A 25,291-nucleotide genomic window follows, 5' to 3' on the forward strand; every position below is an offset into this window, starting at 1 on the left:
TGCTTCCTTTTTGGCTCGTCAGTCTGATTACCACCCTCCTGTCTGTGGTTTAAGTGTTTTATTATCTGTGTTGAAATAGCATGGAGTGCACATACGCGCACAATACTCATCCATGTTCGCGTCACTGTGTGTGTGCATGTTTTCCTGTGTGTGTGTGTGTTGGCGCGCGCGTGTCATTGTTGATTCAGGAGTAGATTTCCTGTCTTCCTGGTGGTCTTCTGTCACCGTGGAAACAAAAGTGGAGCCTAAAGCACGCCTGGCAGAGGGGAAGAGAGGCCAGCTGTCAGGCTGAAGTTCTGAGGAGAGAGAGAGAGACAGAGAGAGAGAGAGAGAGAGAGAGAGAATGAGGGAAGACATGGGATTGGAGAACTGCACTGAAGATGGAGGGAGAACAAATAGAGAAAAAAAAGATGTCTTGAGTCAGATGGAGCGGTGCAGTGGTTAGGGGTATTTGTGAGACAAGAAAGATGAGGGAGAGAAAATCGAAAAAATAAATAGTAAGTAGAGGAGTTATAGATGGTGAGGGAGTGGAATGGGGAGAATGAGGACTATTGAAAGACAGGGAACTAGGGGATGGAGTGGAGGTAGAAGGTATACGGGTAAATCTGAGGATGAGGTGAAAGCAAGACAATTAGAGAAAACATGATAGTGATGGTAGAGGAAAAAAGAGGAAAAGAGCGTGTGAAAGGCAAGGGGGCAGAAGGACAGGAGGAAGTAGGGTTAAGAAAGAGGCAGATGAGAGAAAAAGACAGGGTTGAGGATAAAGAATATAGAAAGACAAATGACATCAGATTAGTTTGGATTGGTTGTATAGCTTAACAAGTTCAGTTAAGGGCTGTGGATCTGCTGCAGTTGGTCCATATGTTCATCCATTAGTCACACACAGTATCTCAGAACTCACAATTGATTGGATATCAACATCGCTAAATGGAATGATGTGTGTCACTGCTCCATTCTGGCATTCTGAATAATGCACTCATTAAAGCTGCATTCACAAATATCACAACACGGACTAAATGACAAATGATGTCATAAGAAAAAAAGGACTTCCTATCATTCATGTGAGCTTTCATATAAAAAGGAAATATCTGGTAACTTTTAAGCCTTTAAAACCTTAACAAATTCATTTGATTTTTTTTTTTTTTTGTATGTAAAACTAGTTTCAAGAAGCTACCACAACATTTGGGGGAAAAAAATATATATATTTGCACAGAATTACCATGAAATTGACACAAAATACTTCCAATAAAGTAATTCAATAAATAAATTCATTACAAGAAAATTGCACAAAGAAACATACAAAAAAGTGTTATGAATATATATTTGAAATTAAATTACAAGACAATTGCCACAAAATTATTGAAAACAAATTATAAAACAAACAAATGAAAGCCCATCCATTGGCTCCTAGATTTCAGAGTGAAAGAGAAAAAAAACTACTTAGTGTTTGAAAGACCCAATGAAATGGATTACTTTGTTGATTTGACATATTTCCTGTTGAAACAGGAAGTTTGGGCGGGACATATAGTGCAGGGAAGGCTCATTCACAAATGCAAACCAACAGGATATCAGATTGGGAAAGAAACACAATTTTATTTGAAGATAAGGTAGATGAGAGACAATGTTTTGTTGATGTTGGGTTAATGATTTGTAAAGGTTTTATTGGTTGAAATTTGAATTTACCCCCACTCTGTTTTACAGGAAGCAGAAGCCATTGAGGTCATTTCATGGGGACTTTAAAAGTTGCCCTCGAGATGATGAGGCAGAAATGTCTATGGCCCCTTTTTTCCCCTTTGCTTGGGTCTCACAGTTTGTCCAGCCATATGTGTCATTTTGATGTGTGTGTGTGCGCGTGTGTGTGCGTGTGTACATGTACATGTATGTAGTCTCTACTTACCAGCTGAAGCACATATATCAGCATCTGTGTTTGTGAGTGCCTGTGCGCGTAGCCACATATTTTCATATCTGCGTGTCTCGATGTCTGCTCAGGTGTCACTGCATGCTTGTTGCATCTTGTGGATGAAATTTGGATTTCATGAGAATTTGGCACAAAACCACTTACCAAGTTGGCTCTGCAAGGCACTGCACAGATGGAACCCAAGAACCTGCCGCGTACATGTTAATTTAACTGTGATATTTAATCACATGGTACCTTATTAATTCAGTCACTAATTAACATAATTCAATAATTTATTTCCTGTTTGAGCTTGATTTCATTCACTGCACTTTGAGCCTGTGCCACTGGCTGAGTACGATATCAAATTTGCACAACCTGCACACAGAGGGGAGATGTAATTTGGTCCATTGTGCCAGACAAGACCAAGTGATTACAGAAAATAACTTGGTGGACATTAAATAGTAATTTGGCCCAGGTTCTGATTACTTTGACTGCAGGAGCCAGTTTTGACATAACAGGAAGAGGACAGAGGGGGGTCGGGTGGGGTAGTTTGACTTTGAAGCCTTTGTAGTGTTGAGTCTGGGGTAATGGTGCGGTCACACCGGATTTTGCAGAGTGAAATTTACTCATATGCTTTGTGTGGAGAAGGTGGGACCAGAAGGTCAACCTCCATTTCTAGGCTAGGGATCAACATTTCACTGATAGCATTTACAGCTAGTCATGTATTTTCTCAACATTCAACACAATGTTAGATCAAAACAAGGCTCTGGCTTTAGCAAATGCTCTTCAGGAAAAAAAAAAAAAAAAAAAAAAAAAAAAAAAACAACCAACGCTTCCTACTAGATTTTACACTGGATGAATACAAGAGGTCTATCTGGCATAATCTCTGCATTGGTGAGTCATGCAAAGTGGCAGCTCAAAATTCAATCTAGCTAAACTTTGACCCAAAAGGCGAAATTAATTCGCTGCAACATGCAGCATTTTTTTTTTTTTTCACAGGGTTTTTAACTGATGTGTAATGGATTTGAATACTTCTTTGGAGTTGGTGTGGTTGCTTCAGTAAGGCTTAGGGCTTAGGTTATAGTTTTTAGAATCAAATTTGTTTTTGTTTTTCCTTACAGTAAAGATTAAGATTACTTTGGGTTTGTGTTTAGGTCAGGTTTGTAGTCCTGCGGGTTTGATTAATCAGTTACTCAATCCACCAGCCCCCATGACTAATTAGCTGTTTGAAAAGAAAGAAAAATCCATGCCGTTTAAAGGGACGAGCAAGTGTTTTTGTATTATATAGTGTGCTTGTTGTATAACAGACTGCTATTACTTAAAATGTCAGTAAATTACTTTAATTCCTTGTTGTTCCTCATTGCTGTCGATTTAATTTACAGGTGTGGTAACTTCTATTTGGGTAGCACAAAATGGCAATGGTATTTGGATGCAGTGCTGAGAGAGGAGGCGCACACACACACACACACACACACACACACACACACACACAGGATGAACATTAACATCCCCTATAAAGTTCTATAAGTGGTGGCTGTCTGTGGTATAAATTTATGGAGCCCGATTGGCTATCATCAAAGCACATCACGTCACCACTTTGCCTTAGAAACACACACACACACACACACACACACACACACACACACACACACACACACACACACACAAACACATTTTGGACCCATGAATTCAGAGGAACGATTCTATGAACACACACACACACACACACACTCTCCCTCTCTCTCCACAGGTAATGAGGCAATGAGCCAGTGCCTTTGTGTGAAGGTGCATTAAAATGTAAATGCTCTCGTGAGAAACACCAGGTGTTGTGATGAGGGTTGTTAAACTACCCTCTATCCCACAGTGAAAACAGGCACACACATGCAGACACACACACACACACACACACACACACACACACACACACACACTCACATACACACACACGTCCGTCATGACCACTAACCTGCTCTCTCAGAGACTACGTTTACATGCACACCATATTCTGATTCCGATCAATATTCTGGTTAAGGTAATTTTCTGAATAAGATGTTTATATGCACTGCGGCAACTGGAATATTCTGAATATTCCTGTGTTTTGGCGCAATCCACGCTCTTATGTAATGCAATACCGAACCTGTGGGGGCAGCAGTACGCATATAGGCATCTGGTCTGCCGGAAATACAGAGGAAGAAGTCTTCTTCTTCTTCTTCTGTCGCTATTTCTCTGTTTTCTCCCATCGATATACTCCATGATATTTAAGTCTTTCATTAGCTGAAGGCAGACTGCAGTCTCCTCCTCACTCCATAAATGCTGACTCTTGCTGCTGTTCTCCCCGCTTGCAGTAACCATAGCAACAAAGACGCCCCAGGATTCATTGTGAATCGAGCATGCGCAGACATAACTGTATGGTGCATTTTCTGATTAAGGTGTTTACATGGCACAATATTCTGGTTTAAACAGGCATGTACCAGGGGTCTTTTTCAGAATTTTCCCCAACCGGAATATGACCTTAATCGGGTTCGGTACGTGTTTACATGAGTCGTGCGCAACCGTATTATTGTGGATATTCCGAATAATACAGGAATATGGTGTGCATGTAAACGTGCCCAGTGGGAGGGCTGTTGTATCCGCAATGCCAGTCACTGCCCACTCATGCACAAAGACAGAAAAACATATGCGCTTACACAGTTTTTTTTCCGCTACCGTTTGTTGGGAGCAACACCTTTTCACAGATTAAATCAGATTTTTTTTCTCCTATCTTACTGTTTCTTCACATTTTAGTGAAGGACGAACGTTTATTGTGCTGTGCCAACAGAGCACTTCCTCTGTGTGGGTCTTTTTGTTGTTTTTGTTTACTTTTTTAATGATTCTTTAGTCTGTGTGTGAGACAGAGAGAGAGAGAAAGAGAGAGAAAGAGAGAGAGAGAGAAACTGATAGAGAGATGCAGCTGCATGTGTTTGTTGCTTTTATTTACTCTGTGGTTCCATGAATGATTGATAAGAAACATTTTAGTAGAGAGAGGCACAGAGAGAAAATGGGAGGCAGGATGAGATGGGGATTCCTTCTTAATGGTGCCTGGAAGAGCCAAATAGAGAATTTTACTGCAGCTCAATGCAAAAATGCTTTCTATCTTGGGGTGGAAATTTAACCAGCCTGTGTCTTGTGTTTCACAGGCTATTTGAATACAAGTCACCTTCATTTAACAGACTTTGAATTTAAAAGCTGGCCCTTTGGACATGTCATCCCATAACTGAAAGATAATGGTCTCATAATGTCCACTGTTTGTTCATAAACAACCACGTATCTTGTAACTTTGTTTTTAAGTAAGTTGCCCTTTTTTGAAAAGTAACTCTTATTGAAAAAACATGTCAGGTCTGAGCCAGCAGGCCTGTTTGACTAAGTGCACAATAATGGAGATTTATCCACAAAATGGTGCGCGTTGGCATTTGGACTTTCATTGAATCATCATCGGTAATATGGAGCAGATTAAAGGCATATTTCATCTATGCTGTGTTTCTTGTTAGGATTGAAAGTTTCTTTTTCTTAATTGTTTCTCTTTCCTCCTCTTCTTCCCTTTCGCTTGAAGAGATAGGGACAATACCTGGCCCACTGTCTGAGTCATATTAATATTTGCAGAGACTTTCATGGACAGGAGGCACCTTGTCTCACTCTCACTCCAGTGATAACTGTAGGTGCACTCTTTTTTTGGGGCCAAATATGGTTGGTGGAGCTGGCACTCTGTGAAAATGCTGAATTTGCAGGCCATGTGCCAGTTGCTGCACTTGGAACAGACAGAATGATCAGTGGGTACGTCACAGAAAGACCTAACACGTGTATATATTGAGAAAGCCAGGCATCAATTAGGGTGGACCCACTCTTCCATTTTCCTCTGCATGTGAGTGGAATTCTCTCTTCTGCTGGTGCTAGTGCTGTATGTCAAGTCGTAACACTATTCCATGTGGACAATAGATGACATGTGGGTTGTGTAGTCGGATCCATTTACACCAGAATGTGTCTCAGGACTCGTCCCAAGGTGGCTTGAGACTTCTCATGCAGTCGCCAATGCATCTTGAATGCATTTATACTTGGCCCTTTATCTGTTTCGGATCAGCTTAAGATGCATGCATTGGCTACATGTGAATGGGATAATTCTCCCCAGCGTTACCCAAACTCAGAGCCTTTCAGCCCTGTGGCCCAAGTCAGAATATGGAGATCTTGTCTCAAGTACTGTTTTTTCTTATGTTCATCAACCCTGAAAAAGAGACTCATTACCTGAAGTCTTTACCTGAAGTCTTTATCCCTGTTACCACCTACCAAAGCAGAGACTGTCCCTTTCCCTAAACCACTCTTGTTTCTGCATGAGTGTTGTATTTATGATCTGAAAGTTGCAGTCTGTGTCTCACAGTTTCATGTCAGTGACTGAAATTTATATGCAACTCAGTTTAATGTTTCCACAGACTTTGATTCCATCAGCACATGAATATTTTGATTTTGAATTGTTCGGTGATTTCACATCGATTTTATATCCAAAAGGTAATTTTAGTTAGAAAATTTCCTCATGGCTCTTGACAAATACTTTTTGTGGATAGCCATTGGGCAAATCCCGTTACATATCTTAGCATAAATTTTGCATGGCTGCCTATCTGTGCTTTATGAGTCAAGCTCATTTTCAAGTCAGACTGAGCAGTTTTATGTCTTCCAGATTTTATCTCTAGATGGCAGCTCTGCCCTCGCCTCAGTCATGTTCTTTCATTTCCTTCTTTCGTCTTCTCCACTCATTGCTTTCGTTTTTCCCTTATCTACACTCTGCCATCCGCATATTTTCTTGGGTTCTCACACACATGGATGCCTGGTGGGATTTTGTATACATCCAAACATTTTCCGCTTCTGCAACTGCTTTTTCATCTCACACCCACAGTGACCAGTCTGCATGAATATAGAATCACACATACACCAGGGTGACAATTAACACAAGCCACCAGCTAAATACTGATAGATCAGGGCTCTGCCGGTATGTTTGTCTACTCTGTCAGCCATTTGGGCAGGAAACCAGACATCATTTAGATGTGCTTCTCCATTTTTGAAGTCGAGTTGGCTGGTCAGACAAAGAAATGGACAGATGAATCTTGGAGCCCACATGCCACTGGAGCCAGATGACAAAACAAGCACAGATGCTGTATAGTTCCCCTGCGATATTGTAGGAAAGTTACAACCAACGGAATGCCAAAGAGGGAAATGCTCTTGAAGAAACATCAAATTATTTATATTATCCCATATCACCCATGTAATATACATTATAGCATACGGATGAGGCAGTAGTCACATTGTTTGCCTGTAACTTTAGCGAAATCCGGCCATGAAAAACTAATTTCTGCTTTAAAAGTCTGTCTTTTTAGGTGAAACTGAAACAAGCCAAATGTTTCTAGTTGTACAACTTAATATCATTCTTCCATGAGCTTAGCACATTTTGAAGCATGTCGCTTGACTTCTTCCACAGCAGTCCAATTCAGATTTTCATGATACAGTGTAGATGAATGCGTGTTTCATCATCTGTCAAATCTAGCAACATCCATGATATCTCGCCTTCAGTAACACCAAGTGATACCCACTTGCTAATGGACCTGGCCTTATATAGGTCCAACAACAGAGGTGCAGTGATGTGTGTGGGGCTCTCCCTTTGTGTACTTTATTGTTTGTTTTTGTTGTTCACCGCCATTGTAGCTAGGTCAACTGCAAAAGGAAAAGTTTTGAGAGTATTTTCTGATCAAACAGATATTTTTGCCTTCAGTGTAATTTTATTTAAATACATTTGCCCCCTCAAAATCTGAAATAACATCGACACAGCATATGCTACCACACTCCATTTCCGCTATAACATGTTTCCCCTGTGAGCCAGTTCACTCACATCTCCCTGGTTGGGTCAGCCTCTTAATCTGTGATATGGCTGTCTGGCTTTTGAAGCTAAGGGTTGTGAGAGTTTAAAAACTGAACTTAAGTTTTGGAAAAACAAACAAACAAACAAACAAAAAATCACTACATTTTAATAATAAATAATATAGTTTGCTATCATGAATTGCATGCAAGTAAAATTTCAGCGCAACACAAAAGCTATACCTAGAAGCGTAATGTTGACTATGTAAGTGTGCTGACACCATGGCACAGATTCCTGGACACTGTGGTTTCAGGGAGTGAAGGGTCACATGGCTGACTGACTGATATGACTTTGCTGTGAAGGACTAGGGAACAACTCAGCTTCATACACATGCATGCAGCCTGCTCTATTACTTTTCAGTGTTTGTGTGTTGTTTTTTGGCTTCTCTTATGCAGTGCTTATACATCACTGCTTTTTTGGGGTATTGTGAATAATAGGGTCTGAGCCTGAATGGTAATATATACAGAGCAGTGGAAATGAAAGACAAAGGCATGGAAGGGTTACTAATGGTCTGTCCTCAGTGCGTTTGTGTGTCTGTTTTCATGTGCATATATATGTACAAGAGCAATTGACAGGGAGAGATTACTGATGTATGTGTGTGTTTCTGTGTATGTGTGTGTCAGTGGAATGGTCTTTGGCTTATGCAAACGCTGCCTGCTTCCTATGGCAATGTTTTGTTCCAGAGAGCCAGTTCCGTTGTGTGCCGTTCTATTGCTCATCCATCCTCATTCCAACCTGGAGTCTGATTCCAGCAGCTACTGCAGTGTTTACAGGAGAGTTATGTAGTCCAGCAAACCCAGCTATATCCTGGTTTGCTTTAAGCTTGTGCTGATTAGCAATCGGATTGTGTAGGCATGATTGAAAATTATTTTTTCCGACGCCAATATTAAGGTGATAATATCAAAACTATAGTGGTTAAATGTTTAAATAATCGCCAGTCTGTGCCATACTGTGCAATTTAAAAGCCTTCATTACAAACCATTTTGCCATCTCTTTTCCATGGATCTGACACCCTGCATCACTGTTTCCCATATGCCTACTTGACAAATTTTGCTCTGCGCTCCATAAGAGTAGTTTGTGTTACATATATGATTTGGACTGTGATATTAAATGTAAGATAATAATGTTAAACCGAACATGTTGCTGTCATAGTGTCACACCAAGCAGAGACATACAGACACTGTCTGTGTGTGTCTGTGTGTGTTTTGGCTAACAGCACCTGAGTTGTTAGCAGTCCAATCTTGGGACAGTTTTGCAGCCTTTGAGGGGTGGTGAACCCACACGTGCAAAAAAATTAGTAGTCTGCATGGCCTTTGTCTTTTACATAGATTAGATAGGCTGTGTAATATCCTTAGGTCACCTTTGGTATCTGAGTAAAACCCATAATATTTCCAAATAGGAGAGTTTGCTCGACCTAAATAAGTAAGAAGATATTTCAAGCCAGTGTTAGTTAGTTGAGTGTAAGATATCTGCATCATCTTCTACAAAATGACTGAAGTTCTTTGGATTTTTGAGATTTCACATATGAGCCACTCACTGCTAACTGTAATTTGCTGTTGTCATGTCAAAACCTAGTGAACCCAGGCTTTTTTTTCTTTTTTTGTCTTTATTTCTTTATCTTAAATACAAAGATGGCAGTCATATGCATATTAGGTTTGATGACCCAAGGCTCCATGTAGCCTACACAAAGGTAAAAGATGCAAGCTTCTCTTTTCTTATCGCTCTTGAAAAGTCTTGACCTTTGGAGATGGGAGAGTTTTTTTTTTTTTTTTTTTATCACTACAACGGAGCTGTAGCGTTGCCAGAGAGCTCATGGGCACCTGTTGTTAGGCAGATGTGTGGACTAATAAGGAAATGAGGCGGCAAGTGCTGTGTCAGCCTAATTGCTCTCTGTCTACTCAGTGGAGCATCAGTGATATTAGCTATGTGTTCATTAGAGCCTTACTCTATCAGTGCAACAGCATCAAACATGGAAATTGAACTGGTAGAGAAGATACCCTAAAAGATACATCTTGAACCTTAACACTGGTGTTACAGAAATGTGCCTGCACAGGGTGCAAGCCACAGAAAGTTCATGGTTTTCAGTGCAGCTGCCTCCTCGGTGCCACGTCACCTGTGTATCATGGCCCAAAGCAGTGGCTGTTTCTCTGACAGTAGCATCAGACATGTGACAGGTTACCATTCTACACTGCTGATTTTAATGAGGCCTGTTTCACTCACACCTCTTCTGTATTTGCTATTTAGTCCTCAGAGACGCAGATTGTAATTAGTGCAAAGGGAAGCCAGAGCACTTGACAGGATCTTTGTTGTGTGGGTAATGGACTTCTGCAGTGGTCGTTTTTCAATAGCAGTTTTTAATTAACTTCATACAAATGCAGTATTCAGGCGCTGTGACACAAACACAAAAACAAGCTCTCTGACTGAACTAGTAATTTAATATTTGGTTCACCTTATCTTGTCTCTTTTTTTAATAACAATAATAAAAAAAAATCCTATTTTCTCTTCTCTTCCATTATCCTCTCCTCCCCAGTGTAGATACAGTTTACATTGATGAAACCATTAATAATTTTAAATGAATGGAATTGATCTTCATTTTTTCTGTTGTAGCTTATTTAAAACAGCAATGTTAAACTTTCATGCAAAAAAAAATATTAGCAGTAGTGATGTATGCCATGCCACATTAGCCTTCTTATAGACATAATTATTCTGTTAATTACATCATAGACTAAATACATGTGAAATATATACATCTACCATAACTACCTAACTATATACATCTGAAGGCCAATCACAGAAAAACACCTAAAGTCATTTTAAAGGGCCCTCGCTGTCAAACATTTTTATTATTTGAAATACTGTATGTTTTCCTCCAGTAAATATGGGCAAGTATTGACAAGTATAGACTTGTAAACCTTTTTTTTTTTTTTTGGATACTTCTCACCAACCATTCCCAATTTGTTTCAGACATTATACAGTTCCCTGTTCTTGACTGCAGAAAATGTATTTATTTTTATTCTCTAACATTCTCTCCTTTTCTGTTCCACTGTAGTTTGTTCTGTTTTGTTCTGTTCTGTTCTCTCATCGTCTGTTTTGACTTGTCATCATTTTCCCATATAACAGAAGCATTCTTGCCATTATCCCTTGCCAAAAGATGTACCAAAAACAGCTGTGACTGTTTTTGGTAGATTCCTGAATTTTTCAGGGCTAATAGCTGTTGTCAAAGCTCCCAGCCAGTAGGCAGTAGAAAGAAACACACTGGCTGTATTCTTTGTACTTACATTAGGCCAAAATGCTAGATCTCTGGCCTGTCCCTCCACATTTTCAGCTTCTTCCCTCTCCCCCTCTCTCTTGTCAATAGGTTTGCCAATTTTTTTTAAATCTGGCCAACACAAATGTGTTGTTCACTATAGTTCAGCATGAGCCCAAATTCTCTCTTTTCATCTTTCTGTTCATGCTCCCTTCCTCTCTTGTAATCGCTCCTGGACTTTCCCCTCCTACTTGCTTTGGCCTCTATCTTCTGGAGGCTTGTGCCAACTAATAGTCAAATACATTACAGTAGTACAAGGACTGCTTTATTTATCTTTTCTTGTAAGCAACATGTCCACTTTTGAGGCTGTTTATCTGATATCTGTGAAGTAAAACCAAACACACTTCAGATGCCTTAGTTCAAACATCCAGCCAAACTTAATCATAGTTTAACCCTGGCTCAACTGTTTTTCCACTGTCTGCTGGCCTAGTCTTACTATCGAGTCTAACTATCATTAGACAGCAGCATAGATCCTTTACACTGTAGTAAATATTCCTTGCTGGTTTTACTGGCACTGTTTACTGTAACTGAACATTAGCTTGTATAAACAAGCTAGACTCTAGGTTTCCGTGTGGGTTTGAGTGTTTCTGCATGTGTGGGCACTGAGCATGTGTCTGTGTAGATTCTGTGCGTTATTTTGTGCATTATTTTAAAGGACAGTTGCGTGTCAGAGGAAATTACAAGTAATACCCCAACATGACCAGCTATTAATGAGATTTTGAGAGAGAGAGAGAAAAAGAGAGAGAGATTAGACCAGTGAAATGGTCTCTCTGCTGGAAAATATTAGGCCAGCAGAGACTTTCATGGTTGATAGTATCTAATATAGACTCACATTAAAATTTAATCCACCCTAACTAAAAAGGATTTTGTGGCTTGTGGCTTTACATGCATGTGTGCACATTTGGCCACTTATGCCTACTGCTGGGGTGTGTGTGTGTGTGTGTGTGTGTGTGTGTGTGTGTGTGCGTGCGTGTGCGTGTGTGTGTGTGTGTGTTGGAGGGATTTCTCTATGTCCTGATGGTGCCTGGTGAGTTTTACAACAACTAGTGTTTACAAACTAAACAAGCATTAATCATTTTCCCCCTTTGTTACAATTCATTTTGCACTTTTAATATGGCTCCAAGAAACAAAACCCTGTATACAAAAAAAAAGATCAAATGAAAATGCTGTTGTTTGGCCTGTTTTTTTTTTTTTCTTCAAGTATAGTCTCACTGTATGATGAATCAACTGCATACTGTACAGTTGTTTCGCAAGTTGTGATCAAAACATTGGTTTGTTTTTGAAGTGGAGGCCGAGCATGAGGGGAAGACCTTATAAATGTTTTATGGTTGTACTGCCCTCAGGTCTTCCCGCTGCTCAGCACAATGAGAACATCCTTTTCTTCACACAGCTGGCTTCGCTGCGCCTCGACTCTTTTAGCTCCGACACTGATGAGGAGTTGTTGTGCAGGGTAGAGGAGGAGGGAGGGAAGAAAGCTGCTCTCAGGCCGCTGATTATACTGAGCAAGAAGATGGAGTGTTGTAGTTTGATATTGACCTACGCGGGGAATCAGCAAAGCATTTAGCCGATGTTATTTTGCGGCAGTTCAGGTTATGGAAGCAAGTCTGTCTGCTTAGAGCTTTTCTTATTTCTGTAGCAAGAAGCAGATCCAGTTCACTCTGCAGGAGCTTCAACCCAGCCCATCTTTCATACAAGGTGCCAAGCAGAGGCAGTGGCTCCTGTTTCCTTGTAACTTTGGGTTGGATTGAGGTCATCCAGTATCATAGTAGACAGTCTGACCTTTAAGCCTCTGATCTGACAAGAGGGAATAGCATAGATAAAAGCTTTATAGAAAATGTCATTTATTTGGCCCAGATTTGTGTGTATCAGAACAATCACAGATGTCTCCCACATCACAGGGTGTGTTTGCAAAATGCAATTTGACACCGCTTACAGAGCACTCCGGTTTCTGGCAGGACAACGTGCAAAGCAGCGGAGAGATTAATGAGCAGTTGTGATGAGGTGATGCAAAGTGTGAACCGGTGTTAGTAAGTTACACATTTTTCCCTTCGTCCAAGCATGCAGGTGTGAAAAGTTGTAAACTGCCTCCTTTCTCACTTCTAAATAAGCAGTTATATTGTTGACATTTACAGTGACTGTCAAGGATTGATTATATTGCTTTCAGTATGCAGTATGCACAGTTCAATTTGGTGCCACAATCTTAAAGGACCATACCACTGATGTTGCATGTTTAGCCTAATATCTACAAAATGTATACTTCACATTTCTACTAATGTTTTCCCAAAGCAAGCAATCATATTTTAAAACTTTCATATCATTTTTCCTACATTTTATCCAGCCACATTCATTCCACTATGATATGAAAATGAACTTTCAGAGGCTTCAAACTCTCTTCACACCAGTATTCCATCACCATAAGAAAGTCGTCCACATTAGTTTTGCTAAAAGCAGCAGCACTGTTGTGTTTTCATGACTTGAAATTGGGCAGAGTGACACAGTCTCTCCTCCAGAAAATAGCTCCTGGGGAAACATTTGCCTTACCCAGCCTATTATCAGTTCTGTGGTTTATGAATGGTGATGACTTTGTCAGCCACAGAAACAGAACAGTTGGTGTTTCAACCAAAAATTCACATTTGAAAATTGAGGCAGATTTATATGTTGCAAAATCTTTAGTACCCACACTTGATTTGCAAAATGGTATTTGCAAAATGTTATTACAATGTAAAATATTATTGGACCAATACTGATTTTTAGGGATTATACTGACAGGAAAAAAAGTAGTTGCAAGATAAAAAAAAAAGTGAGGCCCGTTGGCGACCAGTCCAGCCACCATCTAGAGCTCTGAGGCCACAGTACCCACTAAAGCCTAAAATTAACCTACCATTTTAACTGCTTCACCAGACGGATTGGTTTTCCAAACAGGACTGGATTTCCTAAATGTTGTTAGTTTCCTGCAGGTAGAAAACTGAGGACTTATCAGGCCCAGTTAAAAGTTACAAACATGTGCCTGGTGGCTAATGGCTGATATAAATCACCTACATTAAACAGCACAGATACAGAAAATTGCTTCTCTGCTCTGAAGCTTTGCCAGTTGTTTATGCTGAAAATGGTTTGGACTGTCTCAGGCTTAAGGAAGAACATTTTTGAACTCTCAAATTGAGTGGTTTTCCTTTTTACGTCTCCTGCACTGTTTTCTTCAGAGATTGAAGGAATCATCACAGCGCACATGAAAAGCCAAATCGGCCAGTTGTATTGATTCAGGAGGATTACTTGAGTGCTACAGAACAACATAATAATGTTGTGTCTTGGATTGCTTGTAATTTTCCTATGTCACTGAGCGCACTGTGCTTTTTTCCCCACACAGAACGATGTAGAATGACTTGTGTCTGAAAAAGTATTTGCTGAAGGTGATTTGCGCAGTCCACTTCCCTGTCTCTCTTTTGTTTCTGTCTTCTTCTCTGTCTCTCACTTTTCTTTTGCACCCTTTTCTCTCCACATCATGATTGTGTGTGATGTTATACCCATGAATAATGACCTATTCCTCTTAATGGCCTCACATAGGATCTGAATAATGGTTTGTGATTTTGAATGGTAATTTATGGTAGATGATTCGTCATGATGTTGACCGCTATGTAGATTTGAATAATAGCACACAGGTAATACAGGGAATGATTAGCTGCCGTCGAGGGGAGATGAATGGCCCATGGTTCTGCTTCTGCATGTGTGGGTGGGTGTGCATATGTAGATTTGAATTCATCCGTATGTTTGCATGCTTGCCCATAGTGTGCGTACATTTTTGTATGTGTGTGTGAGTGTGTCGATACAGTACTGTACATAGTGTTGGTTAGAGTGCAAGTGTTGGCATGAGTATTTTTTTTCACCAGATTTAAACATTGTTATATAATAAGGGATTCTGCCTTCCCTTCAGATGCTGAGGCAAAGATTTACTGGAGCTGAGATGGCATAACTGTTTGGCAAGCAGATATGTTTAGTCTACTTGAGAGAGAGTAGCACTTACTCTCACTTAAATTCTCACACAGGATAAGAGTTTAGTCTCACACTTGTACAAATCTCTCTTCCCTCTCTGTCGTTCTTTTTCTCTTGATCTCTCTCTGCCGATACATATAAATATGTGTGTGTGTGTGTGTGTGTGTGGTTAGAAGAATTTCATATTTGGAAATGTTTTGTTTTTTGCCACTCTTTCATTACTGTCTCTTCAACATAAATGCCCATTATCAGTCTGCTCCTGTTCTGACAATGAAACAACAGCAATGGTGCCAATATGGCTTATTTCTTTTTTCTTTCTTTTTTTTTTTAATTCCTTAAATGAAATGCACATTTCCAAAAATGTGACTGAGAGCTTTAGTGGTACTTTTAAATAAATAAAACCCTTTAGATGAATTTATTCTTTGGAGAGAGGTTTGGAATTGTTTTAATGTGTGTTAGTCAACGTGACAGGAGGATGAGGTTTTGAAAGCCATTCTGTATGAACAGTGACAGCTCAAACCCTTCACTGAATTATGAAGCGTTTCCAAATCAGGTCTTACGAGGTTTTAAATGAATTGTTGCTCCATCCCCTGGAAATGTAGATTCAGTGGTTCTGAGGGGCTACAATTGCTCTCAAATATATGGAAAGGTGCTTCTACAGCCTTGATATTTTGTTTTCTCCTTAAATCTATCATAAAGTCTGTGCCTTATCGTCTCTTTCACCTCCTATTTCCATCTCTCCTGCATTTCACTTCCCCCCGGAATGGACTAGCTAATAAACATATACAGAATCCATTAGGACCACTCTCATTTACTTCAGGCTCACAGCCCATTACACACACTGGTTAGATTTTACACTCCATCCTCTCCCAAAGGCGTGTGCGCATACACATGGAATCACAGGATCAAGATAAATTCTCCTAGTCTGGAGATTATAGACACATTGCTGTTGGCTAAATACATCATTATAATGTTTGAGTTTATGAAAAAAAAGCCTTATAGTTCTGAAATTGTACAAATATTTGAGTGCATTGTTGTCTTTATAGGGCTATGAACCCTCCTCAGTACATAATGAGGTGAGGTGACTGAGCAGAGTGTGGCACTGCTACTGCCACAGTTGGGGGATTGAGTCCTTTCTATCCCAACCATACTTCAAGATTATATTATATATGTATCAAATAAGCCTTAGTTGGAGCTCCAGAATGACATAAGTACTTTCACTTGTTTCTTTTTCAGAATCACCTCTGTCTTGCCTCCTTTAAGCTAAAACAAGCTCAAGCTTTCTCATTTCACTTTCCTAGAAGAAAATTGAAGAGCCTGTTTGCCTGTTTGTGTTTTGTCCAAAGCTGAAGAAATTGCACAATGCTCTTGCTATCCCCCATGTGGCTTGCTAGTCGACTTCTTCTCTTTTGCCAGTTCTAGGAAATCATTTGCTCTTTGCTGACCAAGAGAAAACATACACATATTGTCACACTAACACATACACACACAGAGGGTCAGTGACACTGCAGTGCTAGTGTTATATAATTTAACAATGAGTAGTGACAGCACAGTCATAATTAAACTGGCTGGCTCTCAATTCCTGTCATTCCCTTTTGGCACTCACACACATAACACACACACACACACACACACACACACACCTCCATGCCGCTTGATATTAATTAGTAGCAACCTTATTTGAAGTCTCTATGGTGGCTGCGTGGCTCTGGCCTCCCACTCCATCCTTCTCGTGCAAGACAGTATTGACCCCTAGTGATAAATAATACATTGATATGGTCCACAGCACACACATATACACACAGATCCACAAACAGCAGCTTCGAAAGCCTTCAGTGGTTGAATTTAACAGATGCCATAGATGACATTTGTTGCCAAGATGTGCATTTGTGCAGTATACCATACTGTCTACGGTACATTAAGAGCAGTAATTGCTTTTAGGGCATTTTCAGTGTTTAGCAATGAACTGAAGAAGAACCCACAAATATATATAGGGTCATATGGCTCTTATACAACAACTACAACAAAAGAATGTGCTGTGTGAAAATGTGCTCTAATTTTGCATACATGCATAATAATTAAAGTAGTTTCAAGAAAGAAGAAAGGAACAACATTTCTAATAAACAAGAGCAGCCTTGCTAACATTTCATAGCTTTCATGAGTAGATGGCTTGTGGGATAGCTTGGCTGGAGCTATATTTAGTTTCTATGAATGTATATATTTCGCAGCAATGGATATGGCTTTGAAATGATGATTCAAATGAGGCAGAACAATGCAGCATTGTCTCATTTTACATACATTTTCATTTACTGTTATGATATGAAACTGAATCTTAAAAGGTTAAACACTGTATGGAAAACTATGCAATTGGAAAGATTCAGGAAGAACAATTGGAAATGTGTTGGCACAAAGCTCATTGTCCAGCGACAGTCATGCTACTGTGGGTTCATGACGATGAAAGTGGTCATGATAGTAGTGAAGGTGGTGGTGGTGATCAAGATGGTGGTGGTGATAATAGCAATGATGACAACAGACACGGGGGTGTTAATACAGATGTGACTAAGGACACATTAAGCTGTTCAATTCACTGGATTTGTCCTTTTTGTCAGCATTTTACTGGATGACAGAAAATTATCTAATGTGTCATAATGGCTTTAAGCATATTCAGTGTGACTGATCCACCACTTTGTGCCTCTCTGTTTACTGGAATTAAAATTCTCTCCCCCTCTCTACTCTCATTCCATTACTCTCTCCTCTTTCCTCTTCAGTCCTATCTGTTTCTTCTGTTTTTTATTTCCTCTCTTCTCTTTATCTCTCTTTCTTTTTCAGTTTATGTGTGGGTTAGATATTGTCTCAGTTTCTCATCTCACTTACTCCTGTTTCTGCAAAAATAGATCAGGCTGCCGCTCTTAAAGTTCAGAAAACAGCAATGGTCGTCAACCCTCTCAGTGGCCAAACACACATTGAGGCAAAAACACATTTTCAAGGCACACATAATTAGCCTTTGCTTAAAAGAAAAAACAAAATATAGTTTCTGTCTATATGGATTATAGGCTTCCTACACTGGAATTAATCAAAATGTAATGATATTTTTGACAGTTACTCAGTGTGATGAAATGTGAGGACATAGCTGCACTTAAAGGTTGCGTGGTTGCCGAGCCTTAATGTTTAAAATCTACAAAGCTTGTGAAACTACAAATGAGTTTGAAATTTTGGGTATAATCAACTTTAAAACTAGATAAATAGTTTACATAAGAGAGGCAGGCTTCTTTTAACTTGCCGGATATTTTAATAGCCTCAAAAGAGGATGTATCACCTGACAGATAATCAAATAAATTATGCATGTTTTCTTTCCAAATTGGGTATTTATTCTTGCTTCTATTATTATTTTCTGTTACCCATGGCTATATTTAGTTGTGATATTATTAGCAGAATTACAAGCTTCTCTAAAATATTTTCCCATTGTAGGATCTTAGAAACCCCCATCTTGTATCTAGTGTGTCAGTCCTAAGTAAGGATTGCAGCAGCCACTGCAACCGGATCTTACCCAGATGCTGGGGAAACAATGGGTATTGTATGACAAAGCTCATGTGCCTCATTGATTTTTGGCCAGATCGTTGCTTGTATCTTTTTATAGTATGGAAAGAAAAATCAAGTTTGAACTTCCTTAAGAATGTGTGTTATTGGGTGATAGTTAAACAGTAATTAATTTTCGCATGCAGGGAAATGTGTCAGTCTAACGTGTGCCTTCTTCATTGGCTGTCTCTGCAGCTGAGTGCCTTGTTTACTCCCAGTTTGCTTGGTTGAGGTTGTTATAAGCAAAGACAGTGGTTGTGTAGATATGTGTTCATATGCACACACACCCTCCTCCTTATCTTTCTATACACTATGATAAGTTTGCCTCTCTGGGTAACAATAACAAGGCAGACATTCCCCTGGAATAGTCCCAGCACAGAGATTTATTAAGACTTAGATCAGACAAGGATGGGGGACAAGTAGAAGAGAAAGGAGAGAGGATAGAGGGACAGTGCAAGGAGGGGGAGATGCAGTGAACACAGTGGAGACATTAATTAGGAAAACAAGTGCATGTGCCCTGATTGTCCTGTCAGTCCTGCAGTATACTCACCACACAGAGGCGAGATTCAAGTCTTTTTTTTGTTTCATTTATTTTATTTTATTTTGTTTATTTTTGTCGCCCATTCATTTTCACATATATTGTTCCAAATAATTGGCGACATGATCAAAAAACAAACAAAACAAAACAAACAAACAAACAAAAATAAACATTGAGAACAAACTTGTTAGACAGAGCTCTGCTTTCTCCAAATGCATTCACCAAGCAGTTATACTCCATATCCAGCGATCAATGTTTCTCTTGCACTGAAATGTGCCATATAAATAGTTTAGTTTTTTTTTTTTTTTTTTTTTTCATTTTCTCTTTTAGCTCAGGTTCTTGATGAAAGTGTCCAAGCTTCTGGGAAGAAGGGAAGGTGCAGTGGGATTTCAAATCAAAACGTATCTTTTAAAACTGTTTCTATTTTTACTTCCTAAAAGCTTGTCTTCTCTAGCATGTCTATTCTAAAACACTTCACATTCTGATAGAGCTACACAATGCAGATTTTGTTTGGCTCTAATCAACTGACATATTGGCTCTGAAAAAGGGAAAGCTAAAAAGCTGTACAAAGAGGCGCTTCTTTTTCTCTTTGTCTAAGACAAGAAGGCATCTGTAGCAAAGGTTTATTAAAGGTACAAGCCGTGCTTAAAGGGACAGCCCTGTGCACTTTATTTCACTAGCAGTCCATGCTCAGCCTGGCCAGGAACACACTGCCTTCACCTCCCTTATCCCTGCCATCCCGTTAGTTTGGTTTCCACTGAGTGTCTATCACACACTCCTTTATCTTTTCACTCCTTCTTTTTAATCCCTCATCTCTCCCTCGCTTCCAGAGCCATGGCAGTATTCTCAGTTGCTCCCCACATACATTGTTTCTTTCTTTTCAGTTGTTTTGTTCTGACACCTATCTGCCTGCTTTTTCCCCTCTTGGTATCTGTGTTTCTCGTTCTGTTGCCCTCTCAATAAGCACAGTGCTTACCCTGTAAGCCTGTTTCAGTCGGAAAGCCCACACCTTCACAGTGCATTGGTTCATGGCTGTAGGGCTTAGTGGGCAGACCTGCGCAAACAATAATACATTTAAATTTGGTTTACAATATTCAGACTACTTGAGTTACACTTGATTTATCTAGTCAGGCAGTTAAATAGCCTCCGAGGTAGGCACATTCTTTGCTAAGAAAAGACGAATCAAGCTATCAGTCAAGGTTAGTATTCAGTTACTGTTTTGCTCAGGTCTGGTGCTGGGTGCAGTGGCAGGTGGTGTGGAGGTAACCGGGAAGCAGAGGAGGGAGGGAGGGAATGAGGAGGAAGAGGTGATAACAGTGCCAGTCTGTCTGTGAGTCCCATTGCTATGGCAACATAATGGGTGTGTCTGAGAACACTGACATGATGGAGTCTGTCTCCCCTGCCCTCTGCTGTGATTGGTTGTGGAGCTTTGGGGGATGCTCTGCCCCTATCAGTAAACCTGGCCCCAAATGTCCATACCCTGCCCCAGTTCCTGGCCCAGCCCTGAGTCTGCCATTTTGCTGCTCTTTGATAGGCTCCAGAAAGACCACATGCTTGTTGGTACTGACCTTGCGGCCTGGCCCCTCTGTGGTGGCCGGCGGGGTGGGAGTGAGGATGGAAGATTGAGCGCTCCCTGCCCCAGCCTCATTCCCTGGGCTTGGGGTAGTTGTGGCCGGGGAAGGGGCCTTACGACATGGTGGGCAGCGGCAGGGTGTCAGGTAGAGGTACATGAGAACCAGCACCAAGCTCACCACACAGCCCAGGAGGGTGGTGAACCCAGTGTTGAACGGCTCGTGATGCTCGCCGTCGTGGTATGGTGCCACCGTCACATTGACCAGTCGTGTCTCATTGCGCTTAAGCTGTTGATCCAAAGCCATACACCAGTAGATGCCGGAATCCTCTGCTTTTGCCGCCACAATCTCCAAGGTGCCATTGGCATACATCTTCAATGCGCCATTGTTTCCTGGGGGGACCACGTACTCCTGATGAGGCGAGACCCAGAAAAATTTCACATGCTTCCCTGTGAGATTCGTCAAGCAGTGCAGCAGCGCCGCTTTACCTGGCTTCACCAGAACATTACTCTCTTGCTCTCCCTTCAGGCTGAGCTGAGTCATCACAGTCAAGCTGCAGTTTTCAAAGAGGGGGCCCTGCTGGAAGAAACGCACAGTACCTGCCTGCATCCCAAAGACAAGACATGTGTGCTCTTGTCTGAAGTCTTTCACTGAGGCATAGCCTCTCTGCTCCCAGTGACGTAGCAGCACATACATGGAGCACTCACACACCAGGGAGTTGTTGTGGAGATAGAGTCCACTCTGGACAGCCAGAGGTAAGTTTGATATGGCCTCCAGGGGTAGTTTGGGCAGGCGGTTTGAGGACAAGTCCAGCATGGATAGGTAAGGGTGGCTGTGCTCCTGGATGGAAAAGAAGGGGAAATTGGTGAGACGGTTGTGGCTGAGGTAGGCCTTGCGGAGGCTGCCCAGCGCAGCCAGTGCTTGGCTCTCCACGTGGATGATACGGTTGTTGAACAGCAACAGTTCCTCTAATCCTGACAACTCCAGGAAATAGTGCTGCTCAAGTACATGGAGCTGATTGGACGACAGGTCCAGGTGTCTTAGGAGTGAGCTGTTTTGGAAGGCCCCTGGTTTAATCCCAGTCAGCTGGTTGTGCGCTACTCGTAATGTCTCCAAACGAGGAAGTCTTCCAAAGCTGCCCTCCTCCAATTGCACTATCCGATTATGGCTAAGATCCAAAGTGACAGGAGAGACGGGCATCTCCCTGGGGACCTGTTGGAGACCCAGGGCGGTGCAACTGAGGATATCAGAGGCACAGATGCAACCAGGCGGGCAGACGCTGGCCTGGGCAGGGCTCAGCTGTGGGAGTACAAAACAAAATAACAGCACAACAACAGACCACCATGATGATGGTGTTGCTGTAGCTGTTGGTACCACTGCACTCTGCACACAACTGACACCACCACTGTTACCACCATTACACAGCATACTGCAAACCCCAGGCTCTGGACACAGGCACAGTAGCCAGTGTACTGTCAATAGTTCTCTTGGCGTGGTCCAGCTTATTTCTTTGAGTTATTTTGTCTTTCAGAACAGCCAGTGCAGATTTTTCATGTGTATATATCCTTCATGTTGTGCTCTCTGATTCATTTCACTTCTTAAGACAAAATTTTTTATCTCTATGCAAACTAAACTTTGTCTGTATTTGCTCATTTTTGTCTTTTTCTTGCCGTAGTCCCTTTATAGCTGGAAGTTGTTCCTTTCTCCTCTGCTTCCGCTCAGGCTTCCTGCCACAAAGAAAGAAGATAGTATAAATGTTTAAATTCTACTCTCTCAGTCCCCTTTATCGTTATCATTCATAAGACAAGCCTGTGACAAACACCTTATTTGCTTTGTTCCATTTAAGCTACAAAGCACAAACAAAATGCCAGTGTAATGTATGCTCACTCTGTTTCATTTCTGCTCCCAGCCTCTGCTCTGGCGTGATTGTTTGTTTTGCCTGACCGGGTTAATGGTAAATGAGGTGATCGCATCTGTACGCATCCACCTGCCAACACAGCAGCCAGAGAGAGGGAAAAAAACTCAAAAGTTGGCTTCATAAAAAGGCACAGTTTCTGAGATACAGGCCCATGTGTGCCCATGTAAACAAACAATCCATCTTGCTACGCAGGATGGATTTTTGCTTAGTAGTGTGGAAGTAAGTGGGCAATGGGATGGAACACAGCCAAAAGTTCTCAACAGTTTACTATCCCTACTTGCTCCACGACAGTAACATAAAAAAAAAAAAGGAATGAGAGAGGAAAGTGGTTAAGATGTGGAGGAAATAAATGGATGTTTCTGGGGAAAAAAAACATAATTAGTAATTGAAACACAGCTAAAGTTCATTTACTATAAAATTTGTCCCGGTGTTGTGATAAAAGCATCTTGTATTTACTAGATAACTAAGGCACATAAACTAATAACTAACTACTAATAACTCCAGGCACATAAAACATTGTAAAATGAAATGTGTAGAGCATTCATGTGCTGTCTGAACTGTGTCTTTTCCTATGTCTTTTCCTCACCTCTGGACAGTCCATTAATATCATAACAAGGCCTTTGTATATCCACAACTATAAAATAAGTTCTCAGTCTGTTGGTGATGATGTTAATGATGGATTACTGGTTCCTGTGTACGTTACATCATACTGTTTATCAGTGCGTTGTTATTGTTGGAGTGGAATAGCATTTTGTTGGCTGGAGAAACAACTCCAAGAGGTCGCTTGTTTTCACCCTGACGTCCACAGAACAGGCTCAGATGGAAGTCATTTCCCCGTCTGCAAGCCAAGCTAGATACTCTCCCCTCCGCACAAGCGCACCTTCTCCTCTCTTTCAGCTCCTATCGTGACAGAATCCTCATCTTTAGTTGTAGTGTCTCTCCTTTTCACGCCAAGTCGGGTTTCGTGAATCACGGCCCCAGCTGTCTGCCGCCCACAGACCACCCAAGTCGCGTATCAGCTTTTCAAAGAAGTCAGCACTCTGTCCACTTCACTTCACCCAATCACACAGACAGTTGTGCTGGAAACCCTTGTTTTGTGCACACAGCGCTCATGCCAAATGCACACATCTCTCCTCTCTCCCTCTCTCTTTGTCTCGCTTTCGTCTTTTTCCTTCAGCCAATTTGTATAGCTGTTCCTTTTTTTAGCAGGTGGTGGGTGAGTGGTTTTGAAGAAGGCTCATGCAAAAGAGCAGGCTTTCATCCCCTTCTGTAAAAAATCCCAGACAGCCATATTTGCCCCCCAGTGAGCCACTCTTCATCCTTTATCTCCCCATTCTCATCCACAAGGGTCCAGCACAAAAAAAGCAAGAGAAAAGCAAAACTGTACTGCAACACAAAGAAAAAAAAAGTTCTACTTAGTCCTTTCTGTTAAATCCAGGTGCATTAAAGTGTGTTCCTAATATATCCTGAGGTGCTGATATATCTGCATCTGTCTCTATGCCAGATGTGAGTGCACTGGGAGGTTTAGCTGTATCCCGCCAGTGTTGTCTCCCGTCTGTTTATGGCGTGCTCTGAGCTGAGCCGAGCTGTGTCCGCTGCTTCTGGTGCTTTCCCAGCTCCTCCTCTCACCTCCTCTCCTCCACTCCTCTACTCTGGATTAATCCTCCTCCCCCTTTTCCCTTAGCATCTCCCTACCAACTCGGTCCCTCCTTCTGGTCTCCATTCACTAAGCTGTTCATGCTTCACTCTCTCGCTCTGTCCAGGTCTGTCTGCTGTCTCTTTACCAAGCTCTCTCTCTCTCTCCCTTCCTTTCTTTTTTTCTAGCTCACTCACTCAACTGGCTTATGTTGCCATTGGAGGAGCATTTGAGAGGGGATTCTGGAGGGAACTGATTGGCTAGGGAGCGAGACCGATTATGAATATGTGAAAGGGACGATCAGGGAGTGTGTGTTTGATGTCACTGTTCTCTTCTCTTCTCTTCTCTTCTCTTCTCTTCTCTTCTCTTCTCTTCCCTTTTCAATCAGTATTCATAAAACTACAACACTTCCATCCAACCTTCCCTCCAACTACAAGCCTTCCATCATTTGACACTTGGCTGTAATTCCTTGTTCATGGGTTAATGTATGTCATATTGGCATCCTTTTAGCCATGAAAATAATTCTGTTATTTAAGCAAGAGATTTTATACATTGTAGGGCTTATCACACAAACATATTGTAAATCAGTTTAAAGGGCGCTCATATCAAATCCATGATGCTTTTAATTAGAATATGTAAAAGATTTTTTATGAGTAAATGTTGAATTATTGGTTATGTCTGTACTGCCTTTGGGTGCTTCTTTGTGGTAAAGAAACTTAATGGTATTGGGAGATTTGTTTTGAAGTTGTAAATTTGTCTGCAGCCCGTCATTTCTGTGCATAATATATTTGTCATTTTTCTTTAATTATATAGACAGTCATAATGGCTTGCATATATGTTGTACTATTCCTGCTTCACCAACATCATTCTGTTCTCTTAACTCCTTGCCTCTTGGTCCTCTCTTCCATTGCCTCCTCTCACCTCTC

General features: G+C 41.0%; 2 protein-coding genes across 4 annotated transcripts in view; one reads left to right on the forward strand and one right to left on the reverse strand.

Annotated features, from left to right (window-relative positions):
- rnf123 (ring finger protein 123) overlaps window positions 1-25,291 on the forward strand; it is a 177,237-nt gene that overhangs the window by 86,959 nt on the left and 64,987 nt on the right. The window lies entirely within an intron of this gene.
- amigo3 (adhesion molecule with Ig-like domain 3) lies at window positions 305-24,314 on the reverse strand. 2 transcript variants are annotated; one of them, XM_030051081.1, is made up of 4 exons: window positions 23,316-24,314; window positions 22,699-22,798; window positions 20,809-22,538; window positions 305-605 (listed from the first exon to the last, which is right to left on the reverse strand). In XM_030051081.1, the coding sequence occupies exons 3-4, from the start codon at window positions 22,237-22,239 to the stop codon at window positions 567-569; spliced, it is 1,470 nt and encodes a 489-aa protein (XP_029906941.1). In that variant the 5' UTR covers window positions 22,240-22,538; window positions 22,699-22,798; window positions 23,316-24,314; the 3' UTR covers window positions 305-566. The 2 variants fall into 2 exon arrangements, with proteins under 2 accessions (XP_029906941.1, XP_029906940.1); XM_030051080.1 differs by lacking the exon at window positions 305-605 and having other exon boundaries at window positions 20,584-22,538.

This window comes from Myripristis murdjan, chromosome 5, assembly GCF_902150065.1.
Source record: "Myripristis murdjan chromosome 5, fMyrMur1.1, whole genome shotgun sequence".
Lineage (NCBI taxonomy): Eukaryota > Metazoa > Chordata > Actinopteri > Holocentriformes > Holocentridae > Myripristis > Myripristis murdjan.